The sequence below is a fragment of the Carex rostrata genome, chromosome 3 (assembly GCF_964058835.1).
Source record: "Carex rostrata chromosome 3, lpCarRost1.2, whole genome shotgun sequence".
Taxonomy (NCBI): domain Eukaryota; kingdom Viridiplantae; phylum Streptophyta; class Magnoliopsida; order Poales; family Cyperaceae; genus Carex; species Carex rostrata.
The window spans coordinates 11,772,644-11,792,787 of NC_135920.1; the positions used below are offsets into that span (position 1 = coordinate 11,772,644).

Genomic DNA, 20,144 nt, shown 5'->3' on the forward strand with positions numbered 1-20,144 from the left:
AAGTGAGATTGGAGTTATTTAGATAAGTTTGGAGGATTTTGTGAGAATAAAAGAGTGGATTTAAATTTAAAGTCATTTGACTCGTTAAAAGTTTTTTTTTATCAATAAAATTGTTAATTGATACTTAAAGTCACTGACTTTTAAAAAAAATTACTGAAAACTAAATAATACATGGCATTAAAAATGATCAAAATTAGAGAAGTATATTAAAGACGATATTACGTTTCTTATTTATCTTAATAAATTATTCTATAATTAAAATTCTAATTTTTGATATATAATAAAAATATTTTTTTCTGTGAGAGAACTTAACAATTTGATGACATGTTCTCAAATTATAAAACTAATCAAATATATTTAATATACGATATCTTATCTACTATTATATCTTGAAACAATTAAAAAACAGGCACAAAAATAGCATGCATTAATTTTCTAGAATCACATAACAGGAAATTCTCTAGAATCACAAGAACTTAGAGGGGTGTGTGTGGGTGGGTGGGTGGGTGGGTGGGGGTGCGGGTGTCCGGATCTCCTAAAGTAACTCAATCTTTGAGTTTTTGATCGAGACCGTCCAATTCGAATTCATCGCTTGAGATTGCTTTGTAATTCGAATTCATCTCTCGTGCACTCTACTTCGGATCGATAGATTATCATGGATTCGAATACGATTCCGATTTAAAATTCAAAGACTGAGTGACTTTACTTGATCTGAACTCGGGGGTGTGTGTGTCCCCGTCGGACCAAATTTTTTTGTCTATTTGAAATGGAACAAGCAGTTGTAATGTGCTTTGAGATTCGTGCAGAAAAATTTGAATGGTTTCGGGTTCAATTTTAATAACAATGGTTTAAAGGACTCCGTACATCACTTTATTCAAAAAAGTAGAGGATAAATTATTTGATCCGCATTGAAATTTATACAGTTCTAAATCCGTCGTCCAAAATTTCAATACAAATCATACAAATATTACCGGATTATTTTAAGACCGTCTCAAAAAAAAGTCGAACAAAACACCATTTCTAATATATGGTGACATGTATCAATCTTATACAATTTGAAAACTTATCACCAATAGAATTTGATGAGCTTTAATTCAAATATCATCCAAACTTTAAGAAACAAGTCAATTTGATATTGTCAGAATTACACTAATTCCATACATTGAATATCTCTTCAACCCAATAAGCATGATCTTAGAACTTCATATGAACTTGTAAAAAATAATAAAAGCATGTTATGTGCTTTTAGAATGAACATCACGTTGTATACATTGAAGCTTCATAATGCATGAACCATAATTTTTTCTATATATGCACATTTATAAGTTAAGAGCCAAAATGATCTTATTATTATAAGGTTTATGATTGGAGACGTTTTTAAGAACTTTTATAATTCTAGTGGCGAAGAATTCTTCTTGTAAATTTTGTATGCACACATACATAAGAATACTTAATTTTATAAATTTGGAGAGATCAAATCTAAGGATTTAATTTTATAAAATTAACAATACAACGCATACACACCCATCCAAGTACATACACACGCATAAGAGTTAGCCCAAAATACAAAATTAAAACATTTTTGAATAGTTTTTTTTTTTGATAATCAATTGATAGTGGCTATCAATTCAGAGTTACAGTTACAGAGACAAAATCAGAAAAGAAAAATTAGCAACTATTTCCAACTAGACCCCTCACTTTCAACAATATTTCAACCACATCTGACCTTCTTGAGTTATTCTTTCTGCTAGAATCCAATCCGATACCAGCTTGCCTCTGAATATCCTATCATTTCTCTGGCGCCAGATGAACCAGCAGGTACATAGAAACCTCGACAACCAGACCTGGTATGCAATCCCTCTTTGCAACACTTCCCTCTTGGACTCTTCCCAAATTTGCTCAATAGAACAATGTGGTACCGGTCCCGGTACTCTCCCTCTAAACAGCAGCTTAAATCCCAGGATCGCTTCCATTGATACCCAAACCCGTTTTGCATAGGTACAGTCAAAAAGCAAATGAAGCGCTGACTCAGCCTCGCCTCTATCGCACATGACACAGTGTCTATCACAGTGTATCCCCCTTCTCTCCAGACCATCCCTTGTTAATATTTTTTTCTTTAAAAAGAAGATATGCGAAGAGTCTGACAGATGGTGGCACTTTTGCCTTCCAAACCCCAAAATTTATGCTAAACATTTTTGAATAGTTGCATACAATGTTTGGAGGATGATCATATATAAGTGTGGACAATTATAATTTTGTATGAAACTATTTTAGAGTTTTATTGACTTCAATTGTATTTTAAAAAAAAATCATATCAAAGCTAATTCGCACTGATTACTAATTCGAATTAATGGCAAAAAATTTAAACTGACGCCTCTATTATCGATTTTTTTCTATAACATTTATAAAAGGGGGAATTAGTTTTATGCCACTCCAAAACATTGAAATTATGAAATTGCCACCTCAAAACTTGAAATTAGTTTTTTGCCACCCCAAAACTTAGAAATTTATAAAATTGCCACATCTATACAACTAATATACATATTAAATTAAAAATATTATGAAAAGTATTGTATAAAAGATGTATTTTGATATTTCCAAAAATACCCTTCATTTGAAGGGATAAAATTAGAAAATTGAAGCCTCCAGTCCAACAGCCCTCCATCCCCTTCGCCTGCCTTTCTCTTGTTCCTCTGCCAATCCACCGATCACCCTTCCTCCCTCTCCACTAACACACGCCCCGGACCCAGACCCAACCCAAAGCGGGTCCGCCGATCCACCTCCGTCGCTCTCCACCCTGCACGTCTCGAACCCAGACCCAACCCAACGCGAGGAGCTCCGTCAGTCCGCCACTACCTCGTCGCCTACTCCCCTCTTCCCATCAAGGTATTGCCACCACCTCTCCAAATCCTCTGAGGCTCTGATCTCTTTTGTCTCTGCCGTGACAGTTCTAAGGAAGAATTGCACAAGTCAGTACTAAATTCCGATACAGAGGAGCCTTCTTTTGGCCTTTTGATTATGAGTCATACAAAAGCCCTGATCTCAATAAATTGTTGTCGGCATCACCTTGTAGAAGCATGCTTCACACGGATATACCAGTTAAAACTGGTTTGGATCCAATCAGAGTGACACTACATTAGAAATGGGTTCAAAGGCATATCGGAATGTGAAAGTGTTGGGTTTAGTTTATGTTAATTTCAGTTTTTATTCTAAATTGGAGATGAATACAATGTCATTTCTAATACATGCATTTTATGTTGTAAGCTATTTACAAGCCTTATTTGTTGTTGGGTTCAGTTTTGTCATTTTTTATTTTCTTTATGGTTAACACGAATTGATGTTTTTTTATGCTTGGTATAAACTGCTCTGTGTTCTTATTACTTGTTGTTTGAGAAAAGTTCGGTATGCACCAATTAAAATTGGTACGTAAATGTTGTTTGAGAAAAGTTTGGTATGTACCAGACTGATGGCAATGTTAGATGTACCAGTTGGAATTTTGAATTTTAATTTTCTATAAAGTTAAGTCCTCGATCTTACTGTTTCTTGGTCATAATGTGTTTTGATTTTGGAACTTTTATTTGATATTTATGTTAATTTTTTTTATATTTCTAAGCATGTATGATCGAATACATTATTTATGTTATTACTTTGAAAATGAGCCGATGTAAAAATTTCTACTTTAATGGTATTTAGTATTATCAACATGATTCCAATACATCTGATTATTTTATGCAACTGTTTAATTATATAAGCGAGAATCAAATTTTGGTTTAGTGACTAGAGGCGGCCTTTTGAGTAAGAAACCCGTGCTGCAAGAACGCAAGTCAAATTTAACTACCTCAACATCTCAACCTATCATCCCAACCACGAAATACAAAAGGAAACAGTATGTAACCAGGTGCAATCTGGTTCCCTATGATCGAAGAAAGGCACAAAAGCCTTTGTCAAGAGATGACCAAATTCTCTTGCACTTTCTAATCTGTGTACCAGGTTTTAAATAGATTGCAGAGACGACTATGACCTGATACAGTACCAGTATGATAATAATAGTAGACCTCTTCAAACTTTATACATGCAATAAAACAAATAAAAAAAAGAAAGTAGAAATAGCATCAAAGAATAAAATGCAAACATAAATCAGAAATGACAATTTTTTCATTCATTCATTTCAGAAAAAGCCTAAGCTGCGCCCATGCAAACTTAGTCAAAAACACAGCTTCCTCACACTTCCAGAGTACACTATACAAATTAAGCACACAGGATAAACGACCATGTTTAAAAGGCCTGGTCATTCTTCGTTATCTAACTAATAAGTAATAACTAACACTAACACCATCTAGTATTAAATACACTTTCTTCTCTATACCCCTTTGGGTAGATAAAAGCAGAGTCAACACAGAGACCACCTTTGGTATGTGTACAGTCAATCTGGGAAGCAAATTCTACGGCCAAATCGCTTCGATGGACGGCCCAGGTGGAGTCTAAAGTAGAGGCTGTATGTGCCAACCGGGAAGCAGAATTCAACCTCTCCTACCACCTCAAACCACCATATCTATTGAAGGTATGCAACATACTGGAATCTGAAAAGGTAGCAAATAATAATAATACTTAGTAAAAGAAATAGGAGACAAGATTGATATGGCATGTTCTATTTGCAATTACATGACTTGTGAATAATATGTATATACCAGAACTTCGTACAATTAAAACCGCAGAACACGATCCAAACATATTCTGAAGTAACAAGCTAAAGGATCAATACAATTATGTAGGGAATGAACTTCTGACAACATTCCTTTATGAGAAAAGATCTTATGATTGTCTTTTTATTTGGAGTTTCTTTGAATTAGGAATATAAGCTGTGAACTAAATTTGCAAACTTGTATAATACACAGTAACTAGAATAAAGAAAGATAATAACATGACAAAACCATATAAATTTACAGCCGTAATAGCATTGCCAAACAAATGAACATATATATTAAGAAAATCAATGGAATGAAGATGCATAATAAGGTTCATGCCTACAAATACGTCTAGAATCATCATCAATGGTCATATTTTTTTACAGTAACGCTTCAATTTAGAGGATCACCTTTTATAATTAAAAAGAGAAATTAATAAGAGAAAAGTCCTGACCTTGATTCTCCAGTAGGAACATAACTCTAGTATCTACGATCATCAATTCCGGTAATCACAAGGGCTTTTGATACAATAGCCATACATACCCCTCCTCTTCTCTTCTCTTCTCTCTTCTCCAACCAAAACTCCTACAAATTATTTAAAAATCTAATAATTAGAACAAGGCACAACCCCAAAAACCATAAAAATATGCAATAAAAGAGGGCAAAAAGAAAGAACCTTGTTGCCATCATCCAAGTTTATTGGCTGACAAAGCCGAGCATAGATATCTTTCTTCCTAAACCGCATCTCTTTCCTTCCCTTCTCATCCAATACAAACCCCATCAAATAGCTACAATTATCTGGCAATTTGGTCTGCCATACAAAGTCGGTCGAAGCAGCACGACGGAGGTGTGTCTGGGTCCGGGTCATGTATGGTGGATAGTGACGGAAGTGGATCGGCGGACCTTCTCGCTTGGGGTTGGGTTTGGGTCCGGGGCGTGCGTCAGTGGAGAGGGAGGAAAGGTGATCGGTGGATTGGCGGAGGAAATGGTCCGGTGGAGGAACAAGAGAAAGGCAAGTGAAGGGGATGGAGGGCTGTTGGACTGGAGGCTTCAATTTTCTAATTTTATCCCTTCAAATGAAGGGTATTTTTGGAAATATCAAAATACAATACTTTTCATAATATTTTTAATTTAATATGTATATTAGTTGTATAGATGTGGCAATTTTATAAATTTCTAAGTTTTGGGGTGGCAAAAAACTAATTTCAAGTTTTGAGGTGGCAATTTCATAATTTCAATGTTTTGGAGTGGCATAAAACTAATTCCCCTTTTATAAAATTATACTTGTAATATCAAATTTGAAATATGCTCATTTTTTTAGTGTTCGGAGTTAATATGAGCGTGTATCGTTGGATCCATAAATTGTTGCTAATCTCGTCTAAAATGAATGCATATTTTTTTTTGGATAAAAGGCTAGAAGCCCGTTTCATATTAATGAAACAAAAGTTAATTACAACCACAACCAACTGGAGCCAGTATCTCCAGAAACAAAGTTCATAAGCACAAAACACCAAAATATCAAAACACAGTTTTGAAATCAGCAAACTGAAAGGATAAGCCACTATTGTTCACAAAAGGGTTGAGGTATTTAATTTCTAACTATCCTACGAGCAAGACAGTTTTGTTAGTCTGCTTTAATTTGCTCCTGGTGCATTCTCAATCGCCAGCATCTGGCCGTCTGTTTCCTCAGGAGGGATAGAGCATAGTGGAATCATATCTAGTGTCACAAGGAGCCAAAGCAGGGCTGATTCTTTGATCTTCTTAGGCACTGAACCTGTCCAATATTCAATCATAGAAATAATTAGAAAAATAAGATTCCTAGTTGATTTAGGTGTACTATTTCTAAAGATAATTTCATTCCTATATTTCCAAATAGTTGAACACATTACACTATATACTAAGAGAATGCCTGCTCTGTCAGTTTTGTTCAGAGATAGAGAAAATTGTACAATATCTGTACAAGTATTCCATTGACCCATATATTGTTGAGTTTTCCCTAACCAGAACAGTATTTTTTGAAGTTTAGAGCATTGCAAAAACAGATGGTCGACAGTTTCTAGAGGGTCAGAACATAAAACACATTGTGGTTCCCCTGTCCACTTCTTCCTAATGAGAGTATCTTTGGTAAGTATCCCATAAGAATGAACGAGCCACATAAAAATTCAAATTTTGGGTGGCACTTGTAAAGTCCACCACAGTAGAGGTTGTGTCACCTGGATGCCTCTAAAATTCAAAAATTTATAAAAAGATTTTAGAGTGAACCTCCTTGTGTTCTCTCATCTCCAATTCATCATGTCATGCAAATGTGCAAAGAACACTGTGTTGAGAATATATAAAATTTCAGCCCAACCTTGACTGTTAATCCTTGTTAGAGTATCCCTAAACCTAACTTGCTGCCCCTGAGAGTGAACTACCTCAGAAACAGAAATATTTGGAGTAAGACACAGTCTATATATTTGAGGGTATCTATGTGCAAATGGATGCATATTTTGATAAAAGCAATTTTTAATTCTTGCAACACACAAATAATAGAGCCAAAATAATGCTTCATATAACTTGTGTGTTGCATGAATTAAATACAATAGCTCTAAATCATGCATAACTTCCATTAATTATCAATAAAAAATGAGGAGGGATCAAGTTACAACAAATTACAACAAGCATTTTCTACATTTTCAAAGTCCAAATCATCGATGCAAACCGTTAGATGTGATCTCTACAATAAAAATGTGCTTGGAGACCAAATTTTACATTTTTTGGAATTTTTTTACTATATATTACGATGGGTACAAAATTCAATGGTTTGAATTTGACTAGTTTTTGTATCCATCTTAATAAATAGTAAAAAAATTCCAAAAAAATATAAAATTTGGTCTCCAAGCACATTTTATTGTAAAGATCACATCTAACGGTTTGGATCGACAATTTAAACTTTAAAAATGTAGAAAATGCTTGTTGTAACTTATTGTAAGTCAAAAATTGTTGTAACTTAATCCCTCCTCATAAAAAATAGCAGAGACGACAACTTGTACGTAACTAATAATTGTTTTAAGAAATGTAAGATTTATTATCTGAAATTCTAGTTAAGAACAAAATAATACATATAATATTTGTAAAATGATTAGCCCGTAGCATGCATCAAGTTCCAATTTATAAAACATTTGCAAAGAGGGATAGACAATTTTTATTCTATTCAATCCAATTTCCTACCAAATTACACTTCAATTTTTCTCTTGAGTCTCAATTTCTTCTATGTGCTACCCATTTTGACCCCAATTTTAGGTTCGCTGGTTCAATTTACCAGTAAAGATCAACCCGTTTCGGCTCTGGAAAAATGCCAACATCACAGGTTGGTACATGCGGTCTATGCACAGCATGTCTCTTTATCTTCACCGATGCTCCTGTAACAAAAATTTTAGATTCTAAGCCTCTTTTTGCCTCGTCTATTAATTCTTGAATGCTTTTTGGTTGACAAGATGAATAGATTGACAAACTACCGCAACATCGCTATTATGTCGATGCAGTTTGACATGCTAAACATCTTGCCCAATCAAAATATGCACCAAACAGAGCCAGCAAAGAGAAACTATGATCTAAAATTATGTTATCAAGGACCAGCCGGGGATATAGTGATACACTATGGCATGCCCCAACCGGGAAGTTGTCATTCTTCCAAAGCCGAGACGGCTTGGTCTTCGCTGGCCATAATAGTAGACAGTAGTGATGCTTATTCAATGCCATAATAACTGTTAGTTAAAAAAAAAACAACAACAAATTTGGACAAAAGTTTATGGAGAAAAAAAAAAAAATTATATCCCACTGTGCTTTTTTTCCCTGTAGAAAAAGAGAACTGTAGAAGTTAGTAAACATATTTGCTCAAAAGGGATGAATGAGAATCTTTGAATGATGAATCTAAAAAAAAAGAGAATCTTTGAATGATGTCTGAAAAAATAATTGATATGAGGCTGTAATTGTCAAATATTGAAAATGAGACATGCCTAACAGTACCTAAAATTAAAGGTCTTAAACACACCAAAAATTAACAATTTTCTATACAATTGGTTAGAATGATGTCTGAAAACATTTTTACTATTACCTGATTTTTATTGTTTCAACTGTTGTTTTACCAGTAACGGAGACAAGTGACTTATACAATCCATGTTACTTTTAACAGTAATCTGAGGAGGAGGTGCAGCAAACAGACGACATGACTGTCTTGAGGGGAAAAAACTTACCAACCAGATATGCGACAATCTCATTTTCCTAAGGCACGTATTTATAGACAAGTAGCTGTGCGCGTATCGTCGTATCCGGAGTATCAGACCACAGTTTAAATCTTTCACATTGTACCTTTTTTGTCAGGTTCAACTGATAGAATCACTTGCAGATTGCGTTTAAATATGTTTCCAATAAAAGTTCCTGACAGAATACATGCATCAAGAATTGACTGACGGTTTAATTCGGAGATGACGGAGATTAAATGAATTTTGATTACATGCTTTAAGAATTACGAAAAATACCGTGATCGTATTTTATTCAAATCGATTACATTCAATTATTGTCATTTTAAGTTGACTTCGCGTGTATTTATATGGGAATATACACAACTTTTGCATTGCCAGATAACAGACATCTCTCATGGAATATACATTGAATTACAGCTCTTAAAAAACTACGAAAAATGATATGACGCATTTATTAAAACCAATAAATGCAATTTTCGATTTAACAAATTCATTATGTTTAAATTAAATCGTATAGCTTTTGCTTTTTTTTTCTAAATTTAAGAACAAGTTTTGTTACGAGTAAATCATAGAACTGCAACTTAAACCTGAATCAAAGATGAGGCCATGTTTCCTAGTGTCTTCACAGTACTAAAAACCTCTGAGAATTGGTTAACTTTTTTCTCATAATTTTTATTGGACCTATGTTATTTTAGGTATTTCTACAATTATTAGTGCTTTGTGTTCTATAAAAAATTATAGAAGGGGATGGGGTTGGGATGACATAAAAAATTGCATCAAGAACTACCGAGCTCATATATTTTTTTTTTCATATCTGATGATTAATTTATACAGTCTTAGGGCTTAAATTGTTGTTTTTTCTTGATTTTATACTACAAAGAGCTGTACATGGTGTAAAGTTTTCTCCTTCCCTTTGTACCGATCTCATTTAAGGGCATATTCACAAATTATGTTGTTTTGTAATATATGTCTTTTGTTTGGACCTCTTTGTAATTTGTGTAGAACAAATAAACTTTTTTACTAGAAATAATTATTTTACTCAAAAATATTTTTTATGTAATTTACTTTTTAAGTGAAATAGAAAAATGATTTTGACCTCCAAATTGTATCTTTCTCTTTTTGTATTGGGTGTGCGCTTGCTAAATCATAATAACTCAAACAATGCGTTAACGCAGAGTATGCGGATTCCGCAAAGAATGTATATTGTACAATTTTATTTCTAAGATTTTTTGTGGTACACAAATTCTATTTGCGTACGTGTAAGCTTATGTGATCATAGTAACAATATACGCGAATAATTTGTATTTTTTTTTATTGTTTTTGAATTGAACTCCAAATAAAATGCAACAAAACGTATAAAAAGTTTTATTCATGAATAAAACGCGAGGCACAAATTATTCACGAGAAAATAGTATGAAAAATTAAAAAAAAAAATTGGGGGTTTTTTTGTGGTTATTTTTTGCTTCTTTATTGTACCGAATCATTATTGAATTATATCCGAATCACGAATTTTTGACTCCGCCAAACCGAATTCAAACTTTTTGTATGTAACTATAAACTGACACGCAATGACACAAATAACATGCCTTTTCAAATATTTGAATACGAACTTTCTAATTATTAAATAAAAGACAGGGTTGAAATTTTATCGAATTTTTTATTAAAAAGAATAAAAATATATGTAAAAAGAATAAAATCGTTATTTCAAAATCTCGTTCCGTGGACAAAACACCGTAAATTATGATGTCTGATCCGAATGCCGATGTTTATAAAGTCCATCTGTTAAAAAATAAAATAAAAATAAATGTAGAAAGAATAGGATCGTTATTTGAAAATCTCGTCTCGTGGACAAAACACCATAAATTAATGATCAACCCTTTTCGGCTCTGGAAAAATTAATGATTTGTTAAAAATTATAAGGTCTGACAATAAAAAAAACAACAAAATTAATAAGAGACGACAATCTAAATTTTTCAGAAAGGAATGACATAACAATTTTTCAAGTTTGAGAGCTACAACTTAGGAAAAGAATTAATTTTCAGAAATCAAATTGAGGTCACTCAAAACGCTGTAAAACCTTTGGAGTATTGTACAAATAAATATAATAATATTATTAGGATGTATTGTACAACTGCAGCAGACGAAGAAAAATGACCAAATGATATTATTACAACAGTTATTTCCAACAGTTAGACTAGTACCAGTAGTAAACCTAATAATATTATTTCCAACAGTTATATTAAGAAAAAGTGCTGCTGCTGTATTAAGTAATCTCATTTAGTCATTTACTGTACTGTTATATTAAGAAAAAATGACTAAATGAGATTACTTATTTCCAATAATATAGCTGTATTAAGAAAAATGACTAAACTAGTACCAGTAGTTATTTCCAACAGTTAGACAAATGAATTTAGACGAGTGGTATGTTGATCATGTCCTTCCATGGATGAGGTACCGCAAAAATATAACAAAGAGCAAGTATATAATTTTTTTTCTATTGTATTCAAGTATACCTGACCTCTGAGTCAGTTCATTCAAATTTCATTTCTTAATATATCACAAAAGGAAAACAGTACAGTAAATTAAAATTAGATTGAGCTCTAGAAAAATACAGTTTATTTATTTCTTGAGCCAGCTTGAATAGATAAAAGCTGAAGCAACAAAATGGGGACATGCCTTGCTTCCGCAAGGTGAAAATTTTAACTCCCAAAACAATAGAATTATCAAAAATAGCAAGCCTACTGGTCGGCGTTGATCAAGTTCCTAATAACATAAGGCAGAATGCCGCCATGATTGTAATAGGCCAACTCAACCTACAATAAATGGAGCAAAAAATTATGGTCAAAATAAATAAATGAAATCCAAACCTTAGCAATTTAATTGTAGCCAAATGCAAATTTATATATACATACAGCTAGCCATAGTGTATTAGGATGCTGGATATGACAAACTATGTGCATATTTTACTGTTCTCTTTCACTTTCAAAGGGAAGGCTACTCAGATAGACTTCCTTTTCTGGCTTACAAAGAAATATGCTTGTGGGGTTTCCTTACCAGTTCCTTTTAGAGATTTGCTAAGCTATGACAGTGCACATGATATCATAATGGTACAATTATTGTAGAAAGAAATGACTGGGATGAGATAGAGATGACGAAAATTTAATACTGTTCCGTCAAATGAGGCATACATAATTACAATATAGTATTATGATGCTTGATTAAAAATTATAAACTACTAAGAAATACCTCAGTATCAAAGCGGACAGTGCACTCGAACGACTTGCCATTGTCTGTTGTCACAGTAACGCTCTGACCGGGTTTGATATCGCTGACATTGCTCGGAAGGTTGATGGTGAATCGCTCATGGCCGGTCAAGCCAAGGGTCTCTGCATCCTCCCCAGCCTTGAAGCAGAGAGGGACTATTCCCATTCCTGCGAGATTGCTTCGGTGGATTCTTTCAAAGCTCTTTGCAATAACGGCCTTCACACCCTGCAAATTGACAATTTGCATGTAAGATGGTTGATCACAAAACTGAACCCAACTGTATTAATAAACATGAAGCAGAAGAAATTAAGTTCTTGTAGTAAAGATATTACCAGGAGCATCGGACCCTTGGCTGCCCAATCTCTCGAACTCCCACTTCCATACTCAGCACCAGCTAGAATGACTGTATCATGGCTATCACTCTTGTACCTCTGTTCACATACAAAAATATAACAAAAAAGATGTATGATGAAATGTGTAAAAGAAACTATAGTAGCTTTAACAGTATAGTAGATCATTTTTTCGTATTCAACTACAATCTTTGTTACAATTAAGGCTGCAAATGAAAGATCTTTGCAACAAGTCAGGAGTTACCGTGGCAGCATCAAACACGGAAACCTCCTCTCCAGACGGAATGTGGACGGTCTTGGGCCCCACCTCGCCTTTCAGAAGCTTGTTTACAAGACGGATATTAGCAAAGGTGCCCCTTGCCATGATTTCATCATTGCCTCTTCGGCTACCATAAGAGTTGAAATCATTTCTCTCAACACCCCTCTCTAGTAAGTACCTAGCAGCCGGGCTGGCCTTATGAATGTTTCCTGCAGGTGAAATGTGATCAGTTGTGATGCTGTCACCAAAGTTTAGGAGACAGTATGCATCCTTGACTGGTTTAGGGCCAGGAGGAGACATTGTCATGTCCTTGAAGTAAGGAGGCTCATGGATGTAGGTTGATTGCGGGTCCCATGAGTACAGGGTGCTTGATGAATCAGGGAGCTGGTTCCACCTGGGATTCCCTTTGGTGATCGCTTGATATGTGCTTCTAAACATGTCAGGAAGCACGCTTGACTTCACAACCTACAAGAGTTCAGAAGAAGAATGTACTAATTAAATACAATCAATGTTATTTATGGGAAATAATTTGCAGGTTACAACTAATTAGTAAAGGTATAAAACTACAGAAAGTCCAATACCGTACATCTGCAACTTCTTGAGATGAAGGCCAGATATCTCTGAAATAAACTTCCTTCCCATCCTTTGAGATTCCAATTGGTTCTTTCTCAAAATCAATGTTAACCTGCAATTAAATAACTCATAATTAGTAAGAGATTGCTCAAAATCATCATCATAGCAGAATATATCTCAGGATAATACAGTCTGAAATGACAAAAATATCTGTAGGCACATGTATATTGAAACTCAAAGAAAAATAAGAATGCTGCCCTTTTTTGTCTTTCCATAAAGCAGCATTCAAGATACCAGCAAAGTTAGAATAATTTTATAAACATTGATGTATCTAAGGAATGCATATAGCGCCTGCTCCAAACAGCTACTATTATATATAAGCCAAAACATGCTTAATAAAAGTTATAATACCGTGCCAGCAAGTGCATAGGCAACAACCAAGGGAGGAGAGGCAAGATAGTTTGCCCTTGTGTGTGGGTTTACACGCCCCTCAAAATTCCGATTTCCTGACAACACTGCTGCGGCTACAATATCTGAGAACACAACAGGAAAAAAAAATTACAAAATTAGAACCAGAGTATATTATATAAGTTCCAGAGAAAATAAAACTGAGGTAAGAATTAATATGTCACCATTATCAGTGATTGCAGCTGTCAGGTCCTTATCAAGGTCACCTGAGTTCCCAATGCAAGTCGTACAACCATAGCCAACAATGTTAAAGCCAAGTTGGTTCAAGTATTTTTGTAAACCACTGCAAAGACAAAGCATGAAGTCCAAGGTCAAAAGCAAGGACGGAAATAACAGATTTTTCTATCAAACCAACTGGATCCAGAGTATCATAATGCAGTGATAGTAACAGGTTAAACTCCTTTGACCAACTGCTTCCTCTATTTTCGTGTTATTTTGGTTTTTTCTGGGATTTTTTCTTAATTAATTGAAACATCAGGCAAATTGATAGTAAGCCAACTTAAATTAAAAGCAAAATCCATTAACTTCACAGACTTTCAAGTTCATGTTTTAAGAAGCTGCACTTTTGAGATTATTGATGATTTTAATGGACATCCTACGCAATCGTAGTTTCAGTCATAAAGAAATAAGACAGCGATAATGAAAGGTATTACTAACCTCTTTTCCAAGTACAACTTCGCAACTCCAGAACCAGGAGCAAGACTTGTCTTTATCCATGGTTTTACCTGATGTGACAAACAAAGTGATTTGTCCATGCACTAGAAAAATAATAAAAGAATGCTTAAACTTTGCAATTTCGCATGAACTATACTGACCTCAAGGCCCAACTCGCACGCCTTTTTGGCAACCAATGCAGCTCCAAGCATCACACTTGGATTTGATGTGTTAGTGCAACTGGTTATCGCAGCTATGACAACATCACCATGCTTGATCTGAGCAGGTGTCCCTTGGAATGAGAAATCAGCAACCTTGTTCTGGGTTTCTTTCGGCACAGCAAATCCCTATTTCAGCCAATAAAAGCGATGATAGTTAATAGCAGATCAAGCAGAATATAGCAAGTAATATTAATAGTTTTAAACAAGAATTTCAATCAGCAGGTTAAAGCAATATTTTGTACAGAACATACTAGTTTACTCAAGAAGAAGCATTAACAGTGTGTGATACCAGCTACCCCAAATTTGATATAGGGCCCATTAGATCCAACATTTTAAATCATTTTTTTTTCCTCAGATATCCCTAAAAATTTGCAACACCAATTACAATGAAACCAAGCAAAAAAAAAGAAGAAACAAAAAAAGGGACAAAAAATATGCAGCAAAGGTCATTAATGGCAGGAACCCAATTTATACGGCCCTCACTAAAAAATCCAGAACCGTAGTCCTTGGTTCTACAACAATAAAATTATTAGAATTCAAGTGTCAAACACAAGCTCACCTTAAATCCAACTTTGTTATCCAAGCAAGAGAGCCAATCAGATTTCATTTCCTTGAGGGGTACCCGATCATGTGGTCTGAAAAATAAAAGTAGTTGCTATCCACTAAGAATAAACTATACATTACATGGGAACTTCATGAAACATGAGATAAGTTATTTACCTTTTGGGCCCTGAAAGGCAAGGTACCACTTCATCAAGGTTCAATTCCAAGTAAGATGAGTAAGCTCTTTCTGCTTGGGGCTGCATTTAGGAAAAGTCTCTCTCAGAAAGAGCAATCGATAAGATTTTTCAAAAATAAAACTAAATAGTACATATATTAAAAGGGGGCGAAAAATTCAGATACCTCATTATAGTCCACAAACATTTTATTAGCCCGCAAGTATGACTCTATCATAGCCACCTAAAGGATAACAAAAAGATCAATAGCCCATAGTAGAATATACTGCAACTTCTGGTCCATACTGGTAGGCACAGGACTGACTGGTATCAATGGCCATTTTTGTTTAAGCATAATATGATCTTTCCAGTGCTTTAATCAACCAGTATGCAACTGTATCAACTGATATTCTGGCCAATAATACTACACAAGAAGAAAATAAACCACAACATAGTAAAATAGGGTATCAAACCACAAAAGATGTATCATAGATTGCTAATGACATACTGTATCATCACTTCTGCCAGTAAGTTTCAAATAATCTAGAGTAGAAGAGTCAACAGGAAAGAATCCCATGGTGGCACCATATTCCAGTGACATATTTGCAATAGTTGCACGATCTGCTAGTGAAAGTTCCTGCAAGCCATCCCCTGATACGTATAAAGCAGTGGAGTTCCATGTCAGTGATACCAACACTACTCAGATTACAGTTAATAGGAAAAACCAAAAGAAAGAAAAAGGAAAGAATAAGGCTTCTGTTATGAACAAGTCTAAATTTATAAAAAATAATAATAATAATAATAAAAAAACTCAGAGAAATAAGATGAAAATTCCAATAATATGACATCGCAGAGTCTGGTGGGGACTTGTACCAATTGGTGTACCAAAAAGTAGCCAAACAAACAATAACAGCTGATAATGTGCACAGCAGGAAAAAAAAATTACCATAGAATTCCACGAACTTCCCCACAACACCATGTTTCCTAAGAATCTGAGTGACTGTTAGGACTAAATCAGTGGCTGTCACACCATTCGGCAGCTTTCCTGACAATTTGAATCCAACAACTCCTGGCAGAACCATGCTCATTGGCTGCAAGTTGTCATTTCAGTTAAAGAGTACAAAAGGCTGTCATTACAAAGCGACACATAAAATAGCTAAAAGACATCTACAATGTCAGGGTAACTCTAAGGAAGAGGTTACAGCTGATAATATAAATAAGTGAGAATCTCTTCTTCAACAAGTGAAATACCATTCTTCTTGCTTCTAATTCCTCTCAACAGTGAGCAAAATGTACAGACAAAAAAAGCCTAGCCACTTTGGTACCATATACTATTTTCAGCATTAGCTACACCCAATTCACTATCACCTTTTTAAGCACATAAATACATATCAATATTTTACTCTCAAGTATAGTAGTATAAAAGAATCTGACATCAAAAGTGGGAGTGAATATAATGATTAAGAAACAGACCTGCCCAAGCATAGCAGCCTCAGCCTCAATCCCACCAACACCCCAACCGGCAACTCCCAAACCATCAATCATAGTTGTGTGGGAATCAGTTCCAACAACACTATCAGGGTAGAGCAACCCACCATTATTAAACACAACCCTAGCAAGATACTCCAGGTTCACCTAAATTGTGCATTTAAAAAGCAATTACTGCAGCAATTTCAATACGACTTGACAAAATAAGCTGTCAATTAGAGAAAAAAGTAAATCAGCCCTTGAACCACATGGAAAGGAGGATTTTCTATTTCAGTGCAGGCTACTTTCTCAAAGCAGCTACATGATCACGGAAGAACTGTGAACCTTTTTATCCGGTTCAAATTTTCACCTTCTTTTAAATTTGGCAAATTATTGTGAAATGACATTGTGTTTAACGTAGCATGCCGAAAGTCTACATCATGGGGAATTGATCTTGTGGTGGTATCTACCTTCCCATAAATATGACATTCAAGGGAAAAAAAATGTACCTGGTGCACAATACCAGATCCTGGAGGGACAACAAGCATGTTCTGAAATGCATTCGATCCCCACTTCAAGAAACCGAACCTTTCCTTGTTGCGTTGGAACTCAAGGTCCTCATTCATTTGAACAGCATTCTCTGACCTTGCAACATCAACTTGCACCGAGTGATCAATGACAAGATCAACAGGCACCTGCAAAATGCAATATAGCCAGTTACATCTTCCATTTGTACAATTTATCTATATGTAAGATAATATTAAGTATCTAAAGACCCTAATTCAGGTATCAATATCTAATTTCACATCTAATTGTATACTTTAATACTGCAGGTTGACTTTTCCATCCTTGTCAGCTATTAAAGGGTAGTGAATTGCATCATATCCAGTTGGGATTTATTTGATTAAAATAGCATTGAACAAACAAATGAAAAGGCATTTATTTTAGAATTTTAGATTTCAGACAGAGAGTAAACTTTGGTTCAAAGTTCAAATTCTTTTAACTTGACTCCTGTCAGCAAGAGAAGAAAAAAGATAACATGAGCAATTAAAAGCATTTGGACAAATTGCAGTATTCAAATACTAGGAAAGTTGGTATCAACATGAATGAACACCATGATATTATGTATGGCACTTTTTGTGGTCTGGGATATAGAAACAAGCTTTCCAGAAAGAAGAAGATCTTACCTTTTCAGAATAGCAAAACAAACTAATTTCACAACATGTGGTCAAATGGGACAACAACAACAAAAAGACGATGGCCACTGTCAAGACTTTTAAAAAAAAAATAGACAATGACATATACAAAAAATAATTTACATGCTTATGGCCAGAATTAAGAAAACAACTTACAAGTGGATTAATTTTATTAGGGTCACTCTTCAATCTGTTCATGGCATCGCGCATACAGGCCAGGTCAACAACAGCTGGCACTCCTGTGAAATCCTGAAAAATTGAAAAATAAGTATATTTATCCTATAATTAATTTAAAGGGATAAGTCAAACTCCTCTTGCTAAGTAATTAGAACTTCTCTTTATTGAATACATTCAAAGATCTTCAAAGTTTGACATAAAATGGGAATGAAGTAATTGACAGTATTTTTCCAAAGAAATGGTTACTTTCCAGCAGTGACCTACAAAAACTTAAAGCTTGCTTTATATGAGAATTGTTCATGTTCATACAAATTTATGATATAAAAACCAGAAGTAAAACCGACCAGATCCTTTTATGGCTTATGGTGATAACAGCACCTGTCAGCTATACTAAAGGCTATTTCCTTCTGTTTCTCTTCAAGTGAAATACTTTCAAATCCAAAGCTGGAACAATAATACCAACTATAAGTTTGGCCTTAATTTGCTTAATACCCAATCATTAAAAAATAAAATCAAAATTATATTAACAATTTTGAACAGAAATGCCGTCACTGTCAAACAACACAAACTTCCACAAGCAAATGGAAAAGACAAATTGAAATTCAGAATAAGAGCAAACAATATTTTTTAAGTCAAGTCAATGTAGACATAGGGAAGGGGTGAATGAGAGAGAGACCTGAAGAAGAACACGAGCAGGCTTAAATGGAATCTCTACTTGCTTGGTAGCAGTTTTTTCCCAGTCTAGAATCTTCTCGACATCCTTTCCAGTGACCTGAAATTCGTCACAGTTTCTGATCGCCGATTCAAGAAGAATCCTTATAGAGTAAGGCAGTCGATCTGATCCATCATAGAAAACCCGATAAGTCCTAAATCCATCTCTATAATAAAATTTTGACGCATTTTAGTATAATTCTCTTACCAATTCTCTGATCGTTAAGAGCGGGCAAGCTGTAGTACTTTCCAATCTCTCCGCCTCCAGGCTTGGAAAGAGTTGTCAAAATACTATCGTAGACGTTGCGCGCAGCTGCAATCGAAAAACGAAAATAATTAACCAGATCCAGTCATTATTTCGAAAAGGAGAAAATAATGGTCAGAGATTAGTGCAGTACCCATGGAGGAAGCGAAACGCCGAAATAAGGAAGTGGAAGAGTAACAAGGTGACGACGATGACGAAGAAAGGGTGCTAGAGTTAGAGGTAGGCGTAGAGCAAGGTCTGGCAACGGTGGAAGAAGCGAAAACAGAGGAGAGACGAGACGAATGGCGAGAGAATGCGCTCTTAACAATTGTCATGATGGCAGCACTGTCGTATACTATAATATTGGATTGGATGTGTCAGGGAGTCGGTGAGATTTGAAATGAAAACAATGAAATAAAAAAATGGAGAAGAGCAGATGAGGGGAGGAAGGAACGAGGAACGAAGAACGAAGCGAATGAAAAAAAGAAGCTGCGGGAGGAGGTATATAAAGAGAGTTTATTATTTATACAAGAAAGTTGGAAATTGGAAGACAAATAGGGATCGGCTTTTGCTTGGTCAGAGACTCAGAGGGCCCACCAGGCCGCCTGTCGCGTGGATGTGACGCGCACTAAAGATATTTAGACCCGGTTTGCTTTATATTTTTAGTTTGAGAATTTTATATATATACGAGGGCTGCACAAAAAAAAAAAAAACGGAATTCAATTCGATTCGAGTTTGATTCGAAAAAGTTCGTAAAAAATTTAATTCGAAATAGTTCAAAATTAATTCAAATCAAATTTAAACTGGATCTAGTTCGTTCGATTCGTTGATGACTTAAAAGTTAAAACATAAGGCCGCCATGCCACAAGTCATAACTCTCGCTCTCAGTTCTAAAAACCTAGACGACTTTCACCT

The 20,144-nt window shown here is 34.8% G+C and overlaps 1 protein-coding gene and 1 pseudogene across 2 annotated transcripts; both read right to left on the bottom strand.

The window, feature by feature from the left end:
* Positions 1 to 4,135: 4,135 nt before the first annotated feature.
* LOC144551963 (F-box protein PP2-A13-like) lies at positions 4,136 to 5,707 on the bottom strand (annotated as a pseudogene). The gene is made up of 3 exons (XR_013510895.1): positions 5,362 to 5,707; positions 5,140 to 5,270; positions 4,136 to 4,580 (listed from the first exon to the last, which is right to left on the bottom strand). The product of XR_013510895.1 is annotated as an F-box protein PP2-A13-like (transcript).
* Positions 5,708 to 11,410: 5,703 nt separating this feature from the next.
* On the bottom strand, positions 11,411 to 19,767 carry LOC144551515 (aconitate hydratase, cytoplasmic-like). The gene is made up of 20 exons (XM_078299492.1): positions 19,384 to 19,767; positions 19,194 to 19,298; positions 18,951 to 19,111; positions 18,254 to 18,346; positions 17,411 to 17,596; positions 16,908 to 17,069; positions 16,381 to 16,525; positions 15,943 to 16,085; positions 15,622 to 15,678; positions 15,439 to 15,518; positions 15,278 to 15,353; positions 14,659 to 14,844; positions 14,501 to 14,568; positions 14,008 to 14,126; positions 13,787 to 13,908; positions 13,389 to 13,487; positions 12,788 to 13,267; positions 12,526 to 12,624; positions 12,176 to 12,418; positions 11,411 to 11,742 (listed from the first exon to the last, which is right to left on the bottom strand). The coding sequence occupies exons 1-20, from the start codon at positions 19,562 to 19,564 to the stop codon at positions 11,668 to 11,670; spliced, it is 2,880 nt and encodes a 959-aa protein (XP_078155618.1). The 5' UTR covers positions 19,565 to 19,767; the 3' UTR covers positions 11,411 to 11,667.
* Between the last annotated feature and the right edge of the window lie 377 nt (positions 19,768 to 20,144).